Source organism: Ostrinia furnacalis, unplaced genomic scaffold (genome assembly GCF_004193835.3).
Source record: "Ostrinia furnacalis isolate ACB-3 unplaced genomic scaffold, ASM419383v2 OfSCF0396, whole genome shotgun sequence".
Taxonomy (NCBI): domain Eukaryota; kingdom Metazoa; phylum Arthropoda; class Insecta; order Lepidoptera; family Crambidae; genus Ostrinia; species Ostrinia furnacalis.
The window spans coordinates 52,352-72,077 of NW_021130635.1; the positions used below are offsets into that span (position 1 = coordinate 52,352).

A 19,726-nucleotide genomic window follows, 5' to 3' on the forward strand; every position below is an offset into this window, starting at 1 on the left:
CCATACCTTGCGCTAGGTATTCATTGAAGTCTTAACCATAGCGTCTAAGATTCTAAATCATTATACCTACTTAGTACTTACTTAGGTCGAGTTGCGTGCTACAGCAATACAATCCCCTTTATTTTATACTGGGTCTTACCCCCTTCACAATAAGAATATGTTTTGCATCCACAACTCGCATGTCAACGGCTGGGTCAATTACGGCTTCTAGTTTCAATTACCATTCGTAATCAACCGTCGACGCTACTTAATAATGTCACATGTTAGGTATCGTATTTTAAGTGAGTACTTATACCTATACTAGCGGCCGTACCGTTTTACCGCCGTACAGGTTGAATTTAGCAAAATCCCGTCTTAGTGAGCACCTACGTTCTAAAAGGAACCCCCAAAATTTGAGACTCCTAGCACTTGTAGTTTCTGAGATTTCGTGATTAATGACTGAGTCAGTGACCTTTCGTTTTTATACATATAGAAAGACTAACTACATGTTTGCATTAATTGCACGTGCAAGTTTTAAAACAATGAATTAGGACTCTACATCCTCTTAAAGATTTTATTTAGCTTTACTTGCAGGATTACTAGGTATGTTTGTATACTAAGTACTTGTTCGTATTTTCAGTTTCGGCTTTTTCATGCCTTTCACTAGATGTTGTAGCGACAACACTATTATATCATTAAAAACCTGTGCATAATTAATTATTTTGTCTATTTGTTACAATTATTAAAGTTTTATTGTAATAAATCTATACTTCTATACTAATTTATAAATGCGAAAGTAACTATGTCTGTCTTGCTTTCACACCTAAACCACTGAACCGATTTTCATGAAATTTGGCATAGAGATAGTTTGAGTCCCGAGAAAGGACATAGGATAGTTTTTATCCCGATTTTTGAAACAGGGACGCGCGCGATAAAGTTTTTCTGTGACAGACCAAATTCCAAGGCGGAAAGCTAGTTATAAATAGTAGGATATTTTTCTATTAAAAGGAAATTTCAAAACTGAAACTTATTATTAAAGAATACTTATTCCATGAGTTATTAGGAAACCATGTCAAAAATAATGCATTAATTGCTACTAAAAAGTAACAGCCGACTGTTTTTAAATTCAATGGACTGCGCTTGCACAATTATCTAATTGCAATTAAAAGAAAATATCGCAATGAAACCGGATAAGTGCATACGGTACGGAACTCGCAGTTTATGTGAGCATAGGCTTTCTTATAATTTATTTTGAACATTATTTTTTTAAATAAGTATTTACTCGTAAACTTTAGGGTACTGTAATAAGATCTCTGGTTCTTATAACGTTTCATTACATTTTTCATTTAACAGACAACAACTTTATTAAGAAATGCTCTCTAATGTAAAATGCGCTTTGTTTTAAGAGATACTTTATCTATAAATTGTAATTCATTTGTGCAGAGCACGTCTTTCGGTTGAAAGAAATAATTAAAGATACTCGTATTATGGAACGATCAACGATGAAAAAACCTTTCAAATAATTAAAGTATACTACCTATCTCTAAAAGGCGAAAATTCTGTGCGTAAGCGTAAAAACGACAACAATATTAAATGTCGTGTTGTGATTTAATTTTTACAAACGAATATCTAGGCCACACGTTTAACTAGTAGACAATTTAATTGATGGTGATTGTATTTCTTTCTACTACATTATTAGCTCTCGCCCATTACTTAGTCCGTGAGAATTTCAGCGGATTTTATTTACAATTTCATGGGAGGAATCTATTATGAAAAGCTCCCGGACTATTGTGGTCTCAGATCATAAGATCATAGAAGGGATTCTCTTCTATGATCTGAGATTGTGGTAAAATCACTCGTAATACAAGCATTATATTTGACTTCTTACCGCGAGGAGCTAACGGTGAATTGTTATTTTTTTGCTCCTTATTGTTTGTTATACAAAACTCAGATTGATTGATTTAAAACAAACTGGGACTCATGGCACAAAGTGAGGTTTCAATTTTTATCTGACCCGCCTGCGAATCGAACCTAGGACCTCTGGATCGAGACAGTCCAACTTTGTAAATAAATACTTAATAGCCAACAGAGTTCAATACTGTTGTTCTACTTACTTATAATATGATGTAGCAACAATAATATGAAACCGCAATGTTGGAATTGATTGTAATTTCCTGTAAATGTGCATTAAATTATGAACCTACATAATATTATATGTATTTATTATGATAATAGAAGGTCAATATTTAAAAGTGCGTGAATTTTACGTATTAAAGGATACTTAATTGAATAAATAAACAACACTCGTATAAAATGTAATATTTTTAAATCTTAAACTTAATTGAAATAAATAGTAATTAAAAACTCTCACACAAATAACACTAGTTAGTCCAATAAAAGTCTCTATCTAATATCACATCTTTGTACAAACAAAAACATTAAATTCTTTTACTTATTCTATCTCGGAACATTTTTCTTAAAAATACAATACAATCTTACTAATCAATAGTTAAATCCAGAGTTAAAACTTAACGAATTTGACTAACGTAGGGCTCAGTAGATTGCGCTTGTTCGTCCAAAACCAGATCTTTGCTATACCTCTGTAGAAGTTCCAGCGCCACCCCGTTGGTCCATCCAAAGCCATCCTGCACCACGTACTCCCCGCCACTACCTTCATGCCCAGGGTTTTCCGCGCTGTACTTCTCAAACATCTTCTGCCATGTAGAGTAACCAATATAATTGGCTCTTATCCACAACTTCGCCTGCTTTTTAGCCAGTTCCTCAGCCTCTAAATTTCCACTCGCATCCAAACCTCCTATCAAGATGCTCTGCAGCGGAGGCCATGCGTTAGGGTAGTCCCACTGCTCACCAGAGTATAATACTGATGCAGGTATGCCCCCCGGGAAGTTCATGCCACCAGATCCTAAAAGATATTTGACTAACTTCGCGCCGTAGAAGGCACCATCGGCTTTTTCAATTGTACCAGCCCAAAGAGGAGTTGCACAGCTCGGGTAGAAATGCTTTCTCGGCGCTCTTGCTTGGGCGTCATAGTCGTACCAGACGCCATCTACCGGGTCCCACATGACGTTCTCAATGGCACTTCGCCAGTACTTGGCAAGACTCCACCATTTCTGTGCTTCGCGTCTGTCCTTCAGTCGGTTTCGAAAGTCACCGGCAAGTTCAAGTGCGTTGGCGAAAATAGCGTTCAAATCGACTGGCAATATACGAGTGGCATGCACGTCTGTCAGGTTCCCGATTATGTCGCCGGCAGTCACGAACCATCGGGAGGAAAAGTCCCATCCACTTTCAGCAGCGCTTTTCATTTCGTTGTAAAAATCCTCGCGTTCATCTTTAGGCAATTCTAAACCACTTCTGTAATCTTCGTAATATGATTCAGGGCGAGGACCTGTACCCGTTGGATCCGCAAAATATCTAAGTAGTACGTACTTTTTACCGTTCACTTCAACTGTCACTTTCTTCTTGTCCAACCAGTACTGCAATTCTTTCTCCACAGTGGGCAAATGCTGCTCTAACCAAGCTAGATCTCCAGTTGCGGTAAAGTAGCTGGCCACCATTGCAGCGAGAAGCGGTGGCTGGCTCCTGCCCAGATAGTAGATCCGACTTCCGTTTGGAATGTATCCCAGTTTCTCCACCAGATACAAAAGATTTTCTATCATGCCTTTAGCGGTCTGCGTCATATTGCTGATGAGAAGTCCTCGCACCACCCAAAATGAATCCCAGTAGTAAAGTTCCTTGAATCTTCCACCAGGAACTATGAAACCATTGGGTACATATAAAAAGCTGTATTTGTCAGGACTTTTTGCAACTGCAGGGTCAACTTTACGACCCAATTTTGCCCATATACCGATGACACTTTTAGCGAATTGTTTCAGCTTCGGATCAATGATTTGCTTGAGGAAGGGGGGGTCGGGGTCGAAGTCAGGCGGCATCCAAGGCATGAGTTCATCTCCCTCCGAAAAATGATTGTTTACGAAGTCCGTAAGTTGCTCTCGTGTCGGGTTTCTTTGGGTCTCTTGCATCAATCTTGTAAAATCTGCCAACGTTACATTTTCGTCTTGAATAAGTTTTAAGTCAACGAAGGTTTTCGAGTCAGGAAATACACGCGCGAGCTGAACTGTGTGCAGAAGTTCACCGGTGCAGAATATCGAGGAGTTGCAGGCAGGTGCTGTCGAGAACGCATGAGCATAAGCGCCCAACAGTCCCAGCACTGGATATAGAGGCACGCTGCGGAGTCGCCTTAACTTCAGCATGTTTGTTTATCGAGATTTCCGACGCGTGGAGTAAACATAACATTCGCGCGCGAGCGGCGTGGCGCGGGCTCCGATGTCGCGGGACGAGTGGCCGCACACACAGCACACATTGTGCGCCCTCAGTGTGTCAGCGAGCTAGCTCCGTGCTCCGCCCTTTTCCCATCGCTGATGCAACGCGACTAGATGACGACGAGCCCCCGCTTTCACTCCCGGCTTGCAGTCATTAGGCGCGCGAGACTGCGGCGCGCGCTTACGGTACGAGACGCTCAAGGCCTTGGCCTACAACTCGCTAACTAGGTCGGTCTGAGACAAAACACGTGGCATTTCTTTGGCGACATGAGCTCTACTGACAATCTAATGTGAGGAATTCCGCTTCTCGGCAGCCAATAAATATTATTTCCTGGATACCCGCGACCAATCAGAGCAAATGTTATTCTAATATGCGCACGAGCTAGCTCGTAGCGTAACGTTATCACTGCGTCACGCACGCTAGGCATCAGCTGATAGAGTCCAATGCCATGATCATTGAATTAGATAACGCAATCCTATTCAATACTGCTAGAAAACTTACAAACCACGGAATGAGATTTTATTCCAGTGTTAACAAAATCCTTGATATATCAGACTGATTTTGAAAAGAGCTATTGGAACACTATTGCGTGCTATTGCTGCCTTTATGAAAAAATCTCTATCTTTCAACTTTTAAACTCCACACTACATTGTTGAGGAGAGTCCATAGTGCTCTAGGTTCACCTTTCAGCGTACTCGTATAAATATCCTTAGATATTTTACACCATCAGTCAATTACCTATCCACTTAAGTTTTCCTTTTAACGAAGTTGACCAGTTTTTCTTGATGGCTACCTTTTACAGGTGATTTATGAAAGTTATCAATGTGACACACTTTTACTAACTTTTCGCAATTTTCTTTGAGACCAAACTGGGCAAGAAATTAGATGCACCATACATTGTTGCAAGTGTAGACTGAGCTAGGAGGTATTAAACCGGTTTATGTAATTGACAGTGATTGTGACATTTTTGGTTTTATAGTTCCAAAATACTGGACTGTCCTGTCGATGACATTGACAGTGGGGCGCCACCGTCAATACCGGATCGCTTGTTCAGATTTTTGCCATGTCAGAAACCATATAGTTGAACGATGGTAGCGCCCCCCTGTCATTGAGTTTGGTGGGACAGTTCAGCGTGGGTCATCTATATGCTAGCTCAAAAAGACAAATATTGTACTATGACCACAGAATAATAATAAGTATGACACAAATAATATGCAGTAGATACGCATTGTTATTGCTACCAAAGACAATTTGCTATTTTACCACTCAAAAGTCCAAAAAAGTTTGTTCGTCATCTTTTCGCTTCCCGCGAAAAACTCTACCTATTCTACTAAACTAAATATTATAGCATTAACTCACCGAGTTAATATTGCAAACTGAATATTATCAGGAGTTTAATGATTTGCCATAGTAATTTAATAAACATCATGAATAAATATATCAATTCGTATAGTATTACTACTAAAAAATCTAATTTAAATAATCTAGACAACAAACCAAGATCAAGTTCTCTCAAACCAGTCCATTTCAAGTTTTTAATGGTCCGCCAATAAAACAACTTTTAGTTAGTTTTTTTGATGATCGTAAAAAGGTGTTATCGAATTCGCGTTTGCAATTTAATATTTTTTATTCAAATCGCTTGAGTGAATTATTAATTATTTTTATTTCATGTAGCATGTTGTGTCAATGACCTAATCATGTGCGCTATTCTGTAGTGATTCCCATGACATAGTAGGTAAGTATACGTTATTCGTTGAAAAATGGCTTTTTTCAGCACGTAGCAAGTACTTATTCCTTTTTCATGGAAAATCATATTAACCCTTAACCACTGACGTGTCATTTTGTTACACTAACACTGACGTACGTAACTTTGAAGACCTCCTGATGTATCAATAGAGTGTAACTTTGGTGATATTTAACGGCCATTCTCAGATGAGCTAGTTTTTGCGTGTCCGGGCTGTTAAATCGTTAAAAATGACAAATTAGAGACATGCAAGTATTTTTATATGTTACTTAACAACCCTATCCAGTTGTGCATTAAATCATAGGCCTCTATTTTAAGTATTTGTGTCTAAATTAATTTCATGAAACCCTGTTCTCTAATTACCGTTACGCGTCCGCACACCGACTTAATGTTAAAAGTTGGCTGTAATTTTTATGTCGTAAAGATTTGGTTTACTCCATTCAACATTTTAAAGAGTATAAAAGATTGTCTTATGCATGGCAAAATATCTATTCAATAGAACCATTCTGTAAATAATTAGAATTAAAAAACTGCTTGTCCGAGCGAAAATCCTAATTCCCGTGACGTTTTTTGTTTTTGGGCACACAAGCCTAAATAATAATATTTGACACATCATTTACGCGCGTGGCGCGAGCCCTTAGTTAGTTCTATGACCTGTAAGCAAGTAGACGTCTATTGCGTTGGCGTACCGTCGATGAATCGCGTAAGAGTATAATTACCATATCTTTGGTTTTCAATTTTTCTATTTACCATGTCCTTATTTTTAAACTAGATTTTTGAAGGTAGATCCACGTTGTTGATTTAAATAGAATCAGTATGTTGGCCTCCATACGTTATAGTAAGACAGTATTTGCATACTTCCTGATCCATTATCTGTATCCATCGTTTATACCACATTTAAAGCAAATTGCAAAATTCAGATTCTGATTCAGCTAAATGCTCTCATTTTAAATGTGACACATAGCCCCTTCTTGCTGAAACTAAGTGTTCCTGTTATAGCCTCGATTCTTGCAGTATACTGAAAATATAATGATACAATAAATAATAGAAATTAGTGTTCTTCTTTTTGCAAAGGGCTATTAAGAGTACCTACAGCTTTTTATATGACGCTATTATTTGTGTACAAATTTATCAATGCATGATGTTGTTTTTTTTGCTATTTTACATATATTTTCTAATTACCGTTAGATTAAGTATTAGCCTTATCTAATTACCATGACCATAAAATTTTTGGATCTCATTTACGCGAAAACCGCTTTGAATAATTTGACGCCTTTACGATTGTTAGATTCGTACTTTTCATGTGTTTTATATTTAAATGCATTTAAGTCAATTAAGCCAAATTTCAAAAATAATATGGTAATTAGGCTGAGAACGCCTAATCGTGAGAATGGCCGTTAAATTTAAAATATTTACACATGTTTATAGTAAAAAAACATAGTAACATTAATAGAATAGTATGATATTGGTGAAATCCTCCAGACGTAATAAAAGTTACACAGGCATTTTTTAAAAATCAACACAAAAATATTCGATAAAACTAGAAACGTCTATTTTGGCCATATTAAAGATCAATAACAGTTTTAATCAGGAAAAAATCGCAATAGCAATAATTCACAAATTATGTCACTTTTTAATACAGTTCATTTAGGAAGGATATTTTCTATAGTCTTTCTTTGTTTGATGACCTGGTCACCAATTTACCGTGCTTCAAACTAGCTAGGAAATATGAAAATATGGTATACAATCTCCAGAAGAAGTCAAATCCAAAGCCACGAACTAAAGCTCCTTCACCATCATGATGATTGTCCTCGAAAACCGCAAAGATATAAAAATTTTCATCTACTGGATTTTTTGCTAATTTCTTCATCATTTGTAATATTTTAGACTGCTAACGAATCATTTTATCTATGGACCAACATACAAAACCGATGTTGAAAAAGTTACACTAACACTGACGTTACGTACCACATACGTCGGGTGGTCTAGCTCTCATACTTAGGGACGCGCTACCCATCAATTTTCTCCCGTCGCACACGCGTCTCTGGCCACTAGGAATCTACCAAAAAGGACAGTCAAAAATTCCCGCACAAAATGAAGTTTTGAACGAAAAACCGTTTGACCGACGTACCACGTACGTACGTTAGTGGTTAAGGGTTAATGCAAGCCTGCAATGTGCTAACCATATGTAGTAAAATTCATTGGTTACTCATCACTATTAGGTAATCTGTCTCATTTTCTTAGCACTGGACCATAGTCGTCCGTACTCCACTAGGATAATCATCATCATCATCATCATTTCAGCCATAGGTCGTTCACTGCTAACAATGATTTCCACAATGGCCGGTTGGTGGGGCGGCCTGCATAATGTACAGCTATTAGGTGTCATGAAACTGTACGTTAATAGAAACAATACTGTTTTACGCGAATAAACTTTACATTACCTGAGTTCATCATTTAGTAGAAGATAACTGAATGATGTTAATAGTGCCTGAGTAGGTAAGTAATTAAAGTTATTCAGATAGGTATTAACTATTACGAGTTCATTTTGGGAAAATAAAACCGCTTGAAATTAACACACAGCCTTTTATTTACATCTAATAAGTACGTAAACTTTTATTATGTATAGCTGTCTATCTATCTATATAATACATAAAAATAATACTATGTATTTATATTATAATTAAAATACATTAAAAATCACACTTAGGAGGGATGTGGTAACATTTGTTTATATTCTAAACGTGGTGCTTAGTATTCTAATACCATATTTGTCTATAATTGATAATTGTAATTAAGTACACTTAAATAATTATGATGTCTAGGGTCCAACAATGTGTTAATTACAGCAAAAGCTATTTAATATAATAGTCCTTGTTATCTAGTATAACAAATTCTTTGTAGCTGGCACAGATGGTAATACAACATTATTTGTCTTCACTTTAAATATACCTATTGTAGAATTCATAAATATAAATCAAATAAATATCAAGTATCATAAAATCGTTATGCATTATCTTATATCATGATTAAATTTAAAAATCACATTAGAAGATGTGCCATAGGAACGATAATCCTTATTTATAAAAATGCATGGTAATTTCTGCTATCAACCTAACCACAAAAGTACTGATTTCCATAATCACATTTTGATCCTATGTTACAATAATAAAGTGCGAAATCCATTGGAGATTAATGTGCAATTTTGTGGTAGCTTGACGTGATTTACTTTAATTCTACAATTAAAATAGAGAAAATCGTAAAATTGTGAAATTATTTGTACTTATAAAACTATTTAATAATGAAATTCCATTTCGTATAGAGTGTCTGGAAGTTGAATTTTCAGAAAAAAACATTTCTGTTCTTTTAGTAACTTCTTTAGTACCTACTCTTACTCGTAGTTACTTACGTACCAACACGGTTATTACATAAAATAAAACGTAATACTTAGCTTGCCATTAAAGAAAAAAATAAACTTGTGAATATTAAAAGTAAATAAAATAATACCCTATTGTTTTCCTGCATTTTAAATTACAAAAGTAGTAACTTTAACTCTACTTATTTCATAAAAATAAATATTGAAGTAGTAGGTATCATTGCCAATGATTCATTGGTTATCAAACCAATTTTATAAGTTAATGTTATTTTATGCCAAGCTCTCGTTTACTATGTTCTAGATGACTTGTTTGTAAAACATAATGAGTTGTGATCTAATCTTGCCATGAGCATTTATTGCTGGATAAATAAGTTTGTATTACATGTAAAAACACGACTTTCAACCTTCATGAAAAGCACTCCAAATCGGGAGTAACATTATTTGTTATTTAAGTTTCTTCTAAGTTTGTTCATTATGTACTTCAAAGGTTTCTTGTTATGGCACTTCTTAACCTATTATTCGTGATTCACAACCAACTGAGAGGTAAAGTAAATAGCTATATCTAAACGTTTTATCGATTGCTTATTATATTCATCTGACGACTCTACATTTCCGTGAATTACCTATCTCCTACTTTCTTTTGTGTCTATTGTGTACACGTTTTCCTTGGATTCGATTTCATGAGGTGTGGAGTAAGAGGTTGCATCAGTAGCAGTCATTTGTCTGCCATATTTGGTGAGGAACTCTAGGACAACTCCGTTCGACCAGCCGAAACCAAACTGCACGACGTACTCACCACCACCGCCAACTTTGCCAGGCTGTTCAGCATCATACTTCTCAAACATTTGCTTGTTTTCAACGAAACCTTTACGGCACGCCCTCACCCACGTTTGAGCGACATCAAAAGCCACCTTCTTCCCTTCTTCTGACCCCAAAGCCTCCAACGCATTCACAACAATGCTCACTAGAGGCGGCCAGGCGTTAGGGAAGTCCCACTGCTCCCCGCTCCTAATCAGCGACGATGGAACTCCTCCCGGGAAATCCAGACCGTGAGATTTTTCCAGATATTCAAGCACTCGAGCAGAATGCTTCACAACCAGTTTTTTATCGACTGCCCCCATCCACAGAGGCGCTACGTTGCTTGGATAAAAGTATTTTCGGTGCGTGCCGTGTACCATGTCGTAGTCGTACCATACTCCATCCTGTTCATTCCAAAACACAGCTTCAATGTTACTGCGCCACTGCTGCGCAAGGTAAGCCCAGTGCGAGCCTCTTCGCGGCCTCTTCAGGATACCTTCGAAGTAAGCCATATTTTGTAGAGCATTAGCGAATATGGCATTCAAATCAACCGGAATTATATCTTGTGTGTGAATATTAGTAAGGTTGCCACCATTTTTCCCATCGTCTCCGATGAACCACCGTGACGAGAAATCCCATCCACTTTCCGCAGCACTCTTTAGATCAATATAGAACTCTTGTTTGCGTTCATCTGCAGTGTACCTGAGAGCTCCGTTGTAATCCTCACGGTACGACTCCGGGCGAGGCCCTTTGCTTGGGGCGTAGTACCTGAGCAGAGTGTGCGTTGAGTTTCCTTTGTCAAATGTAATAATCTGACTGTCAAGCCAATAGTTAAGCTCTTCTTGTAAGGCGTCGATGTTATCCTTCAAAAATTTGATATCCTTGGTTTCGCGGATGTATAGCGACATCATAGCCGACAACAGTGGAGGTTGACTCCTCTCCTGGTAATACCATCTACTGCCATTAGGTATGTGACCTACTTTCCTCAACAATTCAATTAGATTTTCGATCATTCCCCTTGCTGTCTCATTCATTCCACCGATAAGTAGACCCTCGATAATCCAGTACGTGTCCCAGTAGTAAATTTCCTTGAATCTACCTCCTGGTATGATGAAGCCGTTTGGCACTGGTATAAGACTGAACCTCTCGGGCTTTTCAAACACTGCTGACTTGATTCTCCGACCGAGAGTGGGCCATATATTGTGAATATCCTTTGCATATTGTCTTAGTTCTTCATCTCGAATGCCCAGAAGGAATTTGGGATTATCTGAGAAGTCATGAGGAGTCCAGTCTTCGAGTTCTCCCTCGGAATCGAAGTTTGATTCGACGAATCTTTGGAGCTGTTCTTTAGTAGGATTATTGTTGGTTTCGTTTAGGAGTTGGTCGAATTCTTCTAATATTGTTTCAGGGTCTGCAAGCATGTGGAGGTCGACGAAGGTCTTGGAGTCCGGGAAGACGCTGGAGGTCTGGACATGATGGAGAAGTTCGCTGTCGCAGTAGACCGGCTTCTCGCATGATGGGGGGAGGTCTTCAGCGAGGCAGCTCGCGGCGACTGCCGCTAGCAGCAGCAGTTGTATCATCTGGAAATGTAAAAGTACCTTTCTTAATTCCTTATCTCCAGTTCAGAGTTTTTCAGACCAATATGGGTGGTGTTTCGATTCGCAAAGGATCAAAATTCCATGGGCACGTATAAATATTATGCACACTTTTCATCAGAAATCTAGACGATATTCATTCAGCCTTAGTTGGTAAAAGAGCTAACAATATAATGTAATTACTATGTATAAATAAAGTCTCCAAATCTCGTTTCCCAATAAAGGCCACCTGGTATTACTGTTCAAGCAGCTAGATGTAGGCATATTTTTTTAACTGACAAGGCAAATAAATTGGCTGTATTCATATCATTCTGATATGGCGAACTATTGTAAAAAAGGAAGGCTTTTAAAATTTTCAAAAATCGTTATTCAATGTCACGAAATCAATATAAAATTAATTGACCCTGGCATGTCGCTAGAGATGGCATTTTAATAGTACAATCATTAGCGCTGCTCGAATAGCCAATTTTATTTGCTTTTCGGCGCCTTGACCTATTGTCCAGTATTTTTGCAAACTAGTCAGTTTGGCCAGTTTGGCTGTGTTGTGCAAATACATACTAATGCTAATACATAAATTATTTTTTGTTGTTTACTTCTTTTTACACGTATGATATATTGAAACAACTTCCAGTATTAATAGAATTTAAGGAACGAACTTGTTGGTAAACTTATTTATTTATTTATTAGATCCTTAAATAATTTAGTTTTTGCACATTTATACCATTTCTCAAACTTGTACCGTGGTCTAGTCACTCGGTTGACCTCGGTACGTTTTTACGTCCAAATGTTACAATGATAGAGCGTTTAATTTTTTATCGCCAACGGTCGATTCGCACAAAAAGTGATAGATGTTTCTTTAGCTTAATCAATTACCAGGATTTTAAATTGTAATTTTCGTTATTGCCTTAATAAATTGCTGGATTTTCAAACTTTTTGCACCATAAGTCATAGAGTACCTACCTACCTACTCTATAATGTGCAAAAATATTGGCAATAGAGTAAGTTTTTCTTGATCTTCCCCAAAACCCAAGTAAGTTAGATGTGGATTACAAGCGAAGCCTACTTTTCGAAATCCTAAGTACTTAGGTAGTTTCAAAATCCTAAATCCTTACATATAAAATGTAGAGCATTACGCATATAAAACTCTTTTTCCGCATGTGGCGGTCTTTGTGGGTTTTAGTGACAGTGATCAGTTGCGGTTGCGGGTTTGAATCTGGGGGCACGGCAGTGCCCCCACCAAGTCGAGCAAAAAAGCGGCACGACCGTACCATCCTTTTCTCGAAGCAATTCAGGCCATTTTCGACCGCCTGTAACTTCGTTGTGGATAAAACTAGCAGGCTGAATTTTCATTAGCTATGCAGGCATTGTAAAGACACGGTATATTTAAAATTTCATTCAATTTGAACCAGTAGTTTAAGAATTATAACGGGTCAAATTTACTTAATTTTGTCACTCACTGACTCACTGACTCACCGATCATCAAAACTCTAAGGCACTTCTAGCAGACCTAGAAGCTTCAAATTTGGAATATAAGTAGTGTTTGGTGTATGAATCAAGGAAAAACTAAAATATTTGGGGGCACGGTAGTGCAACCGCCAAGTCGAATATTTTTTTTCAATTTCGGTCCAGTTTTCTAAATACATAACTGCTGTCTACAAAATACAAAAAGAAATGAGATCCCATCAAAAACAATACTTGTCAAAAAAACCAAGTCTCGCAACTCAGTTGTTCTACGGTAAAAAGTTGTGAGATCCATGTAATACCAAGTCCAGGCCAGGAAATCTTTAACGTTTTACATAAATATATTGACTTGGCCATCGCATGAAAACACGTGTAAATTAAATTATTTAGTGCGATGGCCAAGTCAATAATTTATGTAAAACGTTAAAGATTTCCTGGCCTGGACTTGGTATTACATGGATCTCACAACTTTTTACCGTAGAACAACTGAGTTGCGAGACTTGGTTTTTTTGACAAGTATTGTTTTTGATGGGATCCAACTTTAGGCAAAACTTTGTGAGTTTTTCATAAGCATTAAAGCCTTGGGCCAGACATTGTTGTACCTTTTATATTTAAGTTTTCCTTTAAAAACGTAGAGTTTGAGGCTGGGCAATTTACAATTTACATTAATGTGATTGCTGGAACAGTTTTTAATCAGTGAACAAGTTGTCAATATTGAAGAAGCTTGTAAGGAAAAAGTACCTAACAAATAGGTAGGTATTGTATCTGATTCGGCCTTTAGATTAAATTTAATATCATGTTTGATCAATAAAACAGAGAAAAAGAAAATAATAATTATTTTACAAGTACAGTTAAATTGAAGAACCAATAACATTCTGAAACAGTGATATTCGTGGCTCATTTTTCTTTTTACAGTATGGCGTGTACCTACCTATGTATGCTTGAAAATAGATAAAATTAATGTGCAATTAAAAGGCAATAAAATGTCTAATATTTAGGCATTTACATGTGTTTGAAACCTGGTACTTGTCTTCAATCAAACATACCTACTAATTTATGCGGAGGAAATGCTTCAAATGTTACATAACGATCTAATCATAGACTACGAAACAGGTAAAACAGGGCCCGTTGGTGTCAAACATCGCCCTGGTTTACTATTAAATTAATAAGAACGAAAGCGTTAATCTTTAGTCAAAGCTGATTAAGTACGTAACATGTGACATAATTGAAAGAATTGCTAAGCGCCGGCGCCGTCTCGCCGGATTAATAAAATTGCCATTCCTACTCTTATACTCGGAAATGATTGGTGTTCGACATTAACATTATTTTAACTGTACGTAGGTAGGCTTTGAATTATGAACACTGTGCCTGTAAAAACATTAGTTAAGATGTGGTTAAACCTATCAATTTGTTTTATACTTAAAGCTGCACAGCTTTGAGCTTAGCGTCACTTTGTGCTCGTGAAAATAGTGCGATAATTTTTCCCGTTTTTCCAACATTATTCATTGACGTTATACCTAGGGCTTTCTCGATAAATGGACTCTCCAATAAAAATATTTTTGCGATTCGAAACAGCAGTTCCTGAGAGCTCGTTTAACAAACAAACTTCAGCTTTGATTATTAATAATAGATGTTACTGAAGCGATTGTAAAAAGGGCAAAAGTCGGGCATGTAAGAGCTAGAATCACCAATTTTGTTATAGGTTCATAAACGAGGATATAAACGTTTACCTAACGAAATAAATTACTATAATAACGAATTTTAATTTATTATTACAGGCTCAGGAAATAGGCAAAAAGAGTACCTAGCTGACAATTCAGCAAATTGGTATTAAATTGGTCGTGAAAAATTGATAATTTCCATAATAATAGTACCTACAAACCCATTGTGTTATCTCGCTGAAAAGCATTTAAGCGGTAATAATGAGAGCTTGCCTTATTTTAAATGAAATAGTATGTAAAATACAGTCCTTTTGCTAATCCTACCGTAACAAAACGTGACTTATTATTATACGTCAGAAGGAAAATTGGTAGGTACCTATTATATTTATATTAATTTCATAAAGTAATTTGTTGTGGAAACGAACGTCACTGATGACTTATAAGCAACACAATGATCATAAGTATCCATTGTTTCACCGATTGATGATTTTATTGCTTTCATAACGATCTATGAATGAAACCTTACTGGTTTCTTACACTTAGGCCCAGAACACACGGTGTTGCGTTTCACCTGCAACGAAACTGCAACTTCTAGTTACTTTTGAGTTGCATCTAAGTTTCTGCCATAGCATGTTCATTTGTGGTCTCTCAACGGAATCTATGGCAGAAACTTAGATGCAACTCAAAAGTAACTAGAAGTTGCAGTTTCATTGCAGTTACGTTTCACCGTGTGGTCTGGGCCTTACTCATTTGAGATACGATTACTCATTTCACATAGATAACAAAGTTAACTTTTAAAACGACATAGTTCTTGCAACTCACGAAGGCGAGTGAGCTTTACTTGTGTGTGTACGTGTACATGCACATAACGATAGTGCAATGTCTACCAAAACTTTTAAAAACGAACAGTAGCGAGCCACCACACAAAGCTCACTCGCCTTCGTGAATTGCAACAACTATAACTTTTTATGAATACTGTTAACAACAAAACAATCAGGCAAATCTGACCTCTGGAAGTCCACTTGCATGTCATGCTTCTCAATTAATGCCAACGTCTTAAAAGAACTAATCAAAATAATTAAAATAGCGTACCTAACATTCATTGTAATTATACCTACGTATGGTATTTAATTTCAAAAGCAATCGTGACTGAAATACGTAGCAAAACATTTGCGAACATTTCTGAACACACACACCAATCTCTACATTTTTTTTGCATAATCACTCATATTACAACTGCATTAAAGCTTATAATAGTGTAAGCTTGACATGCCATCGTTTGTACATAACGCCCGTATTCACAAACATTACTATGAGGTCTCACAGTGCGCGTGAACGCACTGGGCGACACACGAACCAATCACAGAGCTGTACCTCTAGTACGAAAAACTTTCGAGTTCGACCTCTAGTACGAAAAACTTTCGAGTTCGTTTCGTTTGCGTATTCAAAGTGTCATCGAAAAATTTTGTATGAAAAATTAAACAGCGCCCCCTAGGGCGGCTATAATATAGGGGGCGCTGTTTAATTTTTCATACAAAATTTTTCGATGACACTTTGAATACGCAACGAAACGAACTCGAAAGTTTTTCCTACTAGAGGTACTGTATTCAACGCTGTGAGTTCGATTTGCTGTTTCATTTAAGCAAGCATCGTTTGTGAATACTGGCATAAGTGTCACAGTAAGTGTTTCAAAAGAATTTCGAGTAGACAGGTGTCCTTCAGTGGCTGATACCATATCTTATCAGAGGCTGTTCACATTGCCTTACACATTGGTTTTCCAAGAAATAAAATAGATAAACCATATTACCGTAGAATACTTGTTTTTCCAAATAGAGTAAGTACCTAGTAGAGTCATAATTCGAAACATTATACCTATTTGGTAATATGTTTTTCCTTACTTTTATAATCTTTATTTGCGATGGAAGAGGATTGAAGTAATAAATTAAAATAAGTTGTTGAACGAACATCAATCAATCAATAACTAAAATATAAATCGATCTATACAGGAAATTAAGATTTAATTTTTTTTAGAGGTTTAAGGAAAAGTCATGACTTAATTAACTAGATTAAAAATATATTATATGCATTAGTGAGCTAAGTATGCGTCAACGTTATCGAGTAAGTATTTAATTAAAACGACATTATTAATCTGTTAATTAAAATGCAAAAGCGTTCATTTTTCTAATCAACACGTGAGTGTGTGTATAATACCTACTTTTTTCATTTTAACTTCTACTTAAACAGGACGGATATATTATTGGGCTATTAACATGAGATACGGTATTAAACACAATAATAAAAATTAAACCAATGGTCTCTAGCTAACTGCAAAGGTCTCTAGATATTCACTAATTAATTATAATTAATTAATATGTTAAAAAGACACAGATGATAAAATTGGATGTATGTATGTATGTTACGAGCTGAATTGACCCCGCCTGGAATCGAACTGGGACATTCTTTCAATATGCTCCTAGCATTATGCAATGTGCACCTAGTCATCAAAGGCCGTTTGCTGGCACATATTGTCTTCTAACAAGGACAGTGAGGCAAATCTTCAAGGCGATTACTCGAATAGAAGCCCAGTGAGTCAAATAGGAAATAGGGCCATTTTCCGCGCGCGCGCACGTGACGTCACGTACGGCTCGCGACGTTTTAGGGTTGGGTAGGGCAGTTCTTATTTTGCTCACACAATGCAAAAGGGTCAAATGAAGAAACGTTTGCGCAATCATGTTAGTAATTCAGATTTAACCTATGTACACACGGCCACAGTGTTAAAAAACTATCCATTTATGTTTTTGCTCTCGTTGTCATCAAATGGTGATTCTTTGCGGTAGAACGAGACGACATGACCGACAATGGGTAGTTAACACTGTTGCCGATAGTACTTACTGATGTTGATAGATTAAAATTGGAAAATGAAGAATCCACACAAGCGCTAAGATTAGTAGATTTTCAATTTGGGACCAAAAGACTTACGAGTATACTATATATTTATTATTACTTTAGTGTCTTTTCATGATACGGTTCAACAATGTAGACTCTACATCTAACATCGCCGCTTGCCGCTCTAACCGACGTATCTGACATTTTTTTCGAAACTGAGTTTCTACACCATCTTAATCAATTTTGCAAGACAAATCGATTTGTCTAATTGCCTGAAAATTTTGCTAAATGTCAGTTACGGCAGTTAGAGAGGCAAGCGACGACATTTTTAAATTGTCATCTAAAAAAATAGAAACATACGGAACTGTTCTACATTGTCCGCACTGTGTGGCCTCAACACGGATGGCAGGCTTCGATGAGTTCGAGTTCGAGTTCGAGTCGACAAGGAAAACTCGAATCGCTTTTTCTACAAGATTTGCGTGTCGAGATTTACCGACGATGAATGGGACAAATCCAAATAATGTTTGTTGTTTTTTGTAAACTTGTTGAAACAGTTTCAGCACGTGATTAAACTCAGGGATACTCTTGTTAATTAGTTAGTTTCATGTTATATAGTTTACATTTAAAATAGTCATCTAACCTACTTGTTTTGTGTATGTAAAAGATTTTTTAAACGACGGTTAACTTTACATTTATTTTGATTCAGGAAAGTGTGAGTATTCCCAAGAATAATTAACTTTTAAAAAAAATAAAACCGACTTCAAATGCGTGAACACAAAATCAAAACCCTCTGTCCCTCGGGTAATATAATCCTGAATACTACTTATCCTTACTTAATCCTATTTATTAATTTCAATTCGGCTGACTATTAGTTCGATTCTTGTCACAAGCAGATTATTTTATTTTATTTATTAGGACAACCAACAAGACAATCACGCACACACACAGATTAATTTAGCTCACCGGTAATTTTAATATAAAATAATGTGAAAAACAAAACTAAATAAGATGTTAAAATTTATCAAAATCAGATCACAAATATTAATGTTTGATTTGAGTAGCTCCTAAAAATGTTTTCCCAAACTGAAAAAAAAGAATTAAAAAAGCTACTAACCTTAACAACTGCCGATGAATTTCAAATAAATTATTTCACAAAAACTTTCAGTTGATTTCAGTAATTATTTATTGTACACCGTAGGAAGACTGTCCAACTTTACCACACAAGTTCATATTTATACTAACCACTAGTGCGAAAGCGTCAACACCACGTAACGTAGTTAGTCCACTCAACAGGGAAAATCTTTGGCTACGTATATACAATACATAGGTACTTAATTTACCTACATTGTTTACTAAGTTACCTACTTGTGACAATAATAAGGCTACGTGAAAATGCACTCGCATACACTTATTGACGAAATCAACGAAGAATAAACCCTTAGAAGTTTATTACCTAATTGCAAAATCCGCATTGAATATAAAGTGGCTATCACGTAAATTATAGGGCTGACTAACATTACATTATTACAATTGTTGGCAATAAATCTATTTTTGAAAGCGACGTGAACTAGCGAAGATTACATCTTTTCAGGTTCGAGGCTCTCTTACTTCAACTGGGTAGAGTGATAAGTTACAGAATATTTCGGCAAAATTTCAGTTACTATAGCTTGTGATAAAATTTAGTATTTTATGTTTTTTTTGGAAATTTAATTATCAAATGATACTATTATTGCACATCCTTCTTCATTATCATCATAATTTTATTTTATTTCAGTGTTGGATGCTTCTCGAAATACAGTAGTCAAAGAGCTTCTTATTTGTAAAATGATGAATTTCTCATACTAACAGTTAAGATGGAAATTATTAAATTCTTAGGCTGAGTTGC

The 19,726-nt window shown here is 36.4% G+C and overlaps 1 protein-coding gene across 1 annotated transcript; it reads right to left on the reverse strand.

The window, feature by feature from the left end:
- Positions 1–2,444: 2,444 nt before the first annotated feature.
- Positions 2,445–19,063, reverse strand: LOC114362777 (uncharacterized). Its single transcript, XM_028318310.1, has 4 exons — positions 18,956–19,063; positions 10,068–11,818; positions 5,016–5,049; positions 2,445–4,241 (listed from the first exon to the last, which is right to left on the reverse strand). The coding sequence occupies exons 2-4, from the start codon at positions 11,816–11,818 to the stop codon at positions 2,508–2,510; spliced, it is 3,519 nt and encodes a 1,172-aa protein (XP_028174111.1). The 5' UTR covers positions 18,956–19,063; the 3' UTR covers positions 2,445–2,507.
- Between the last annotated feature and the right edge of the window lie 663 nt (positions 19,064–19,726).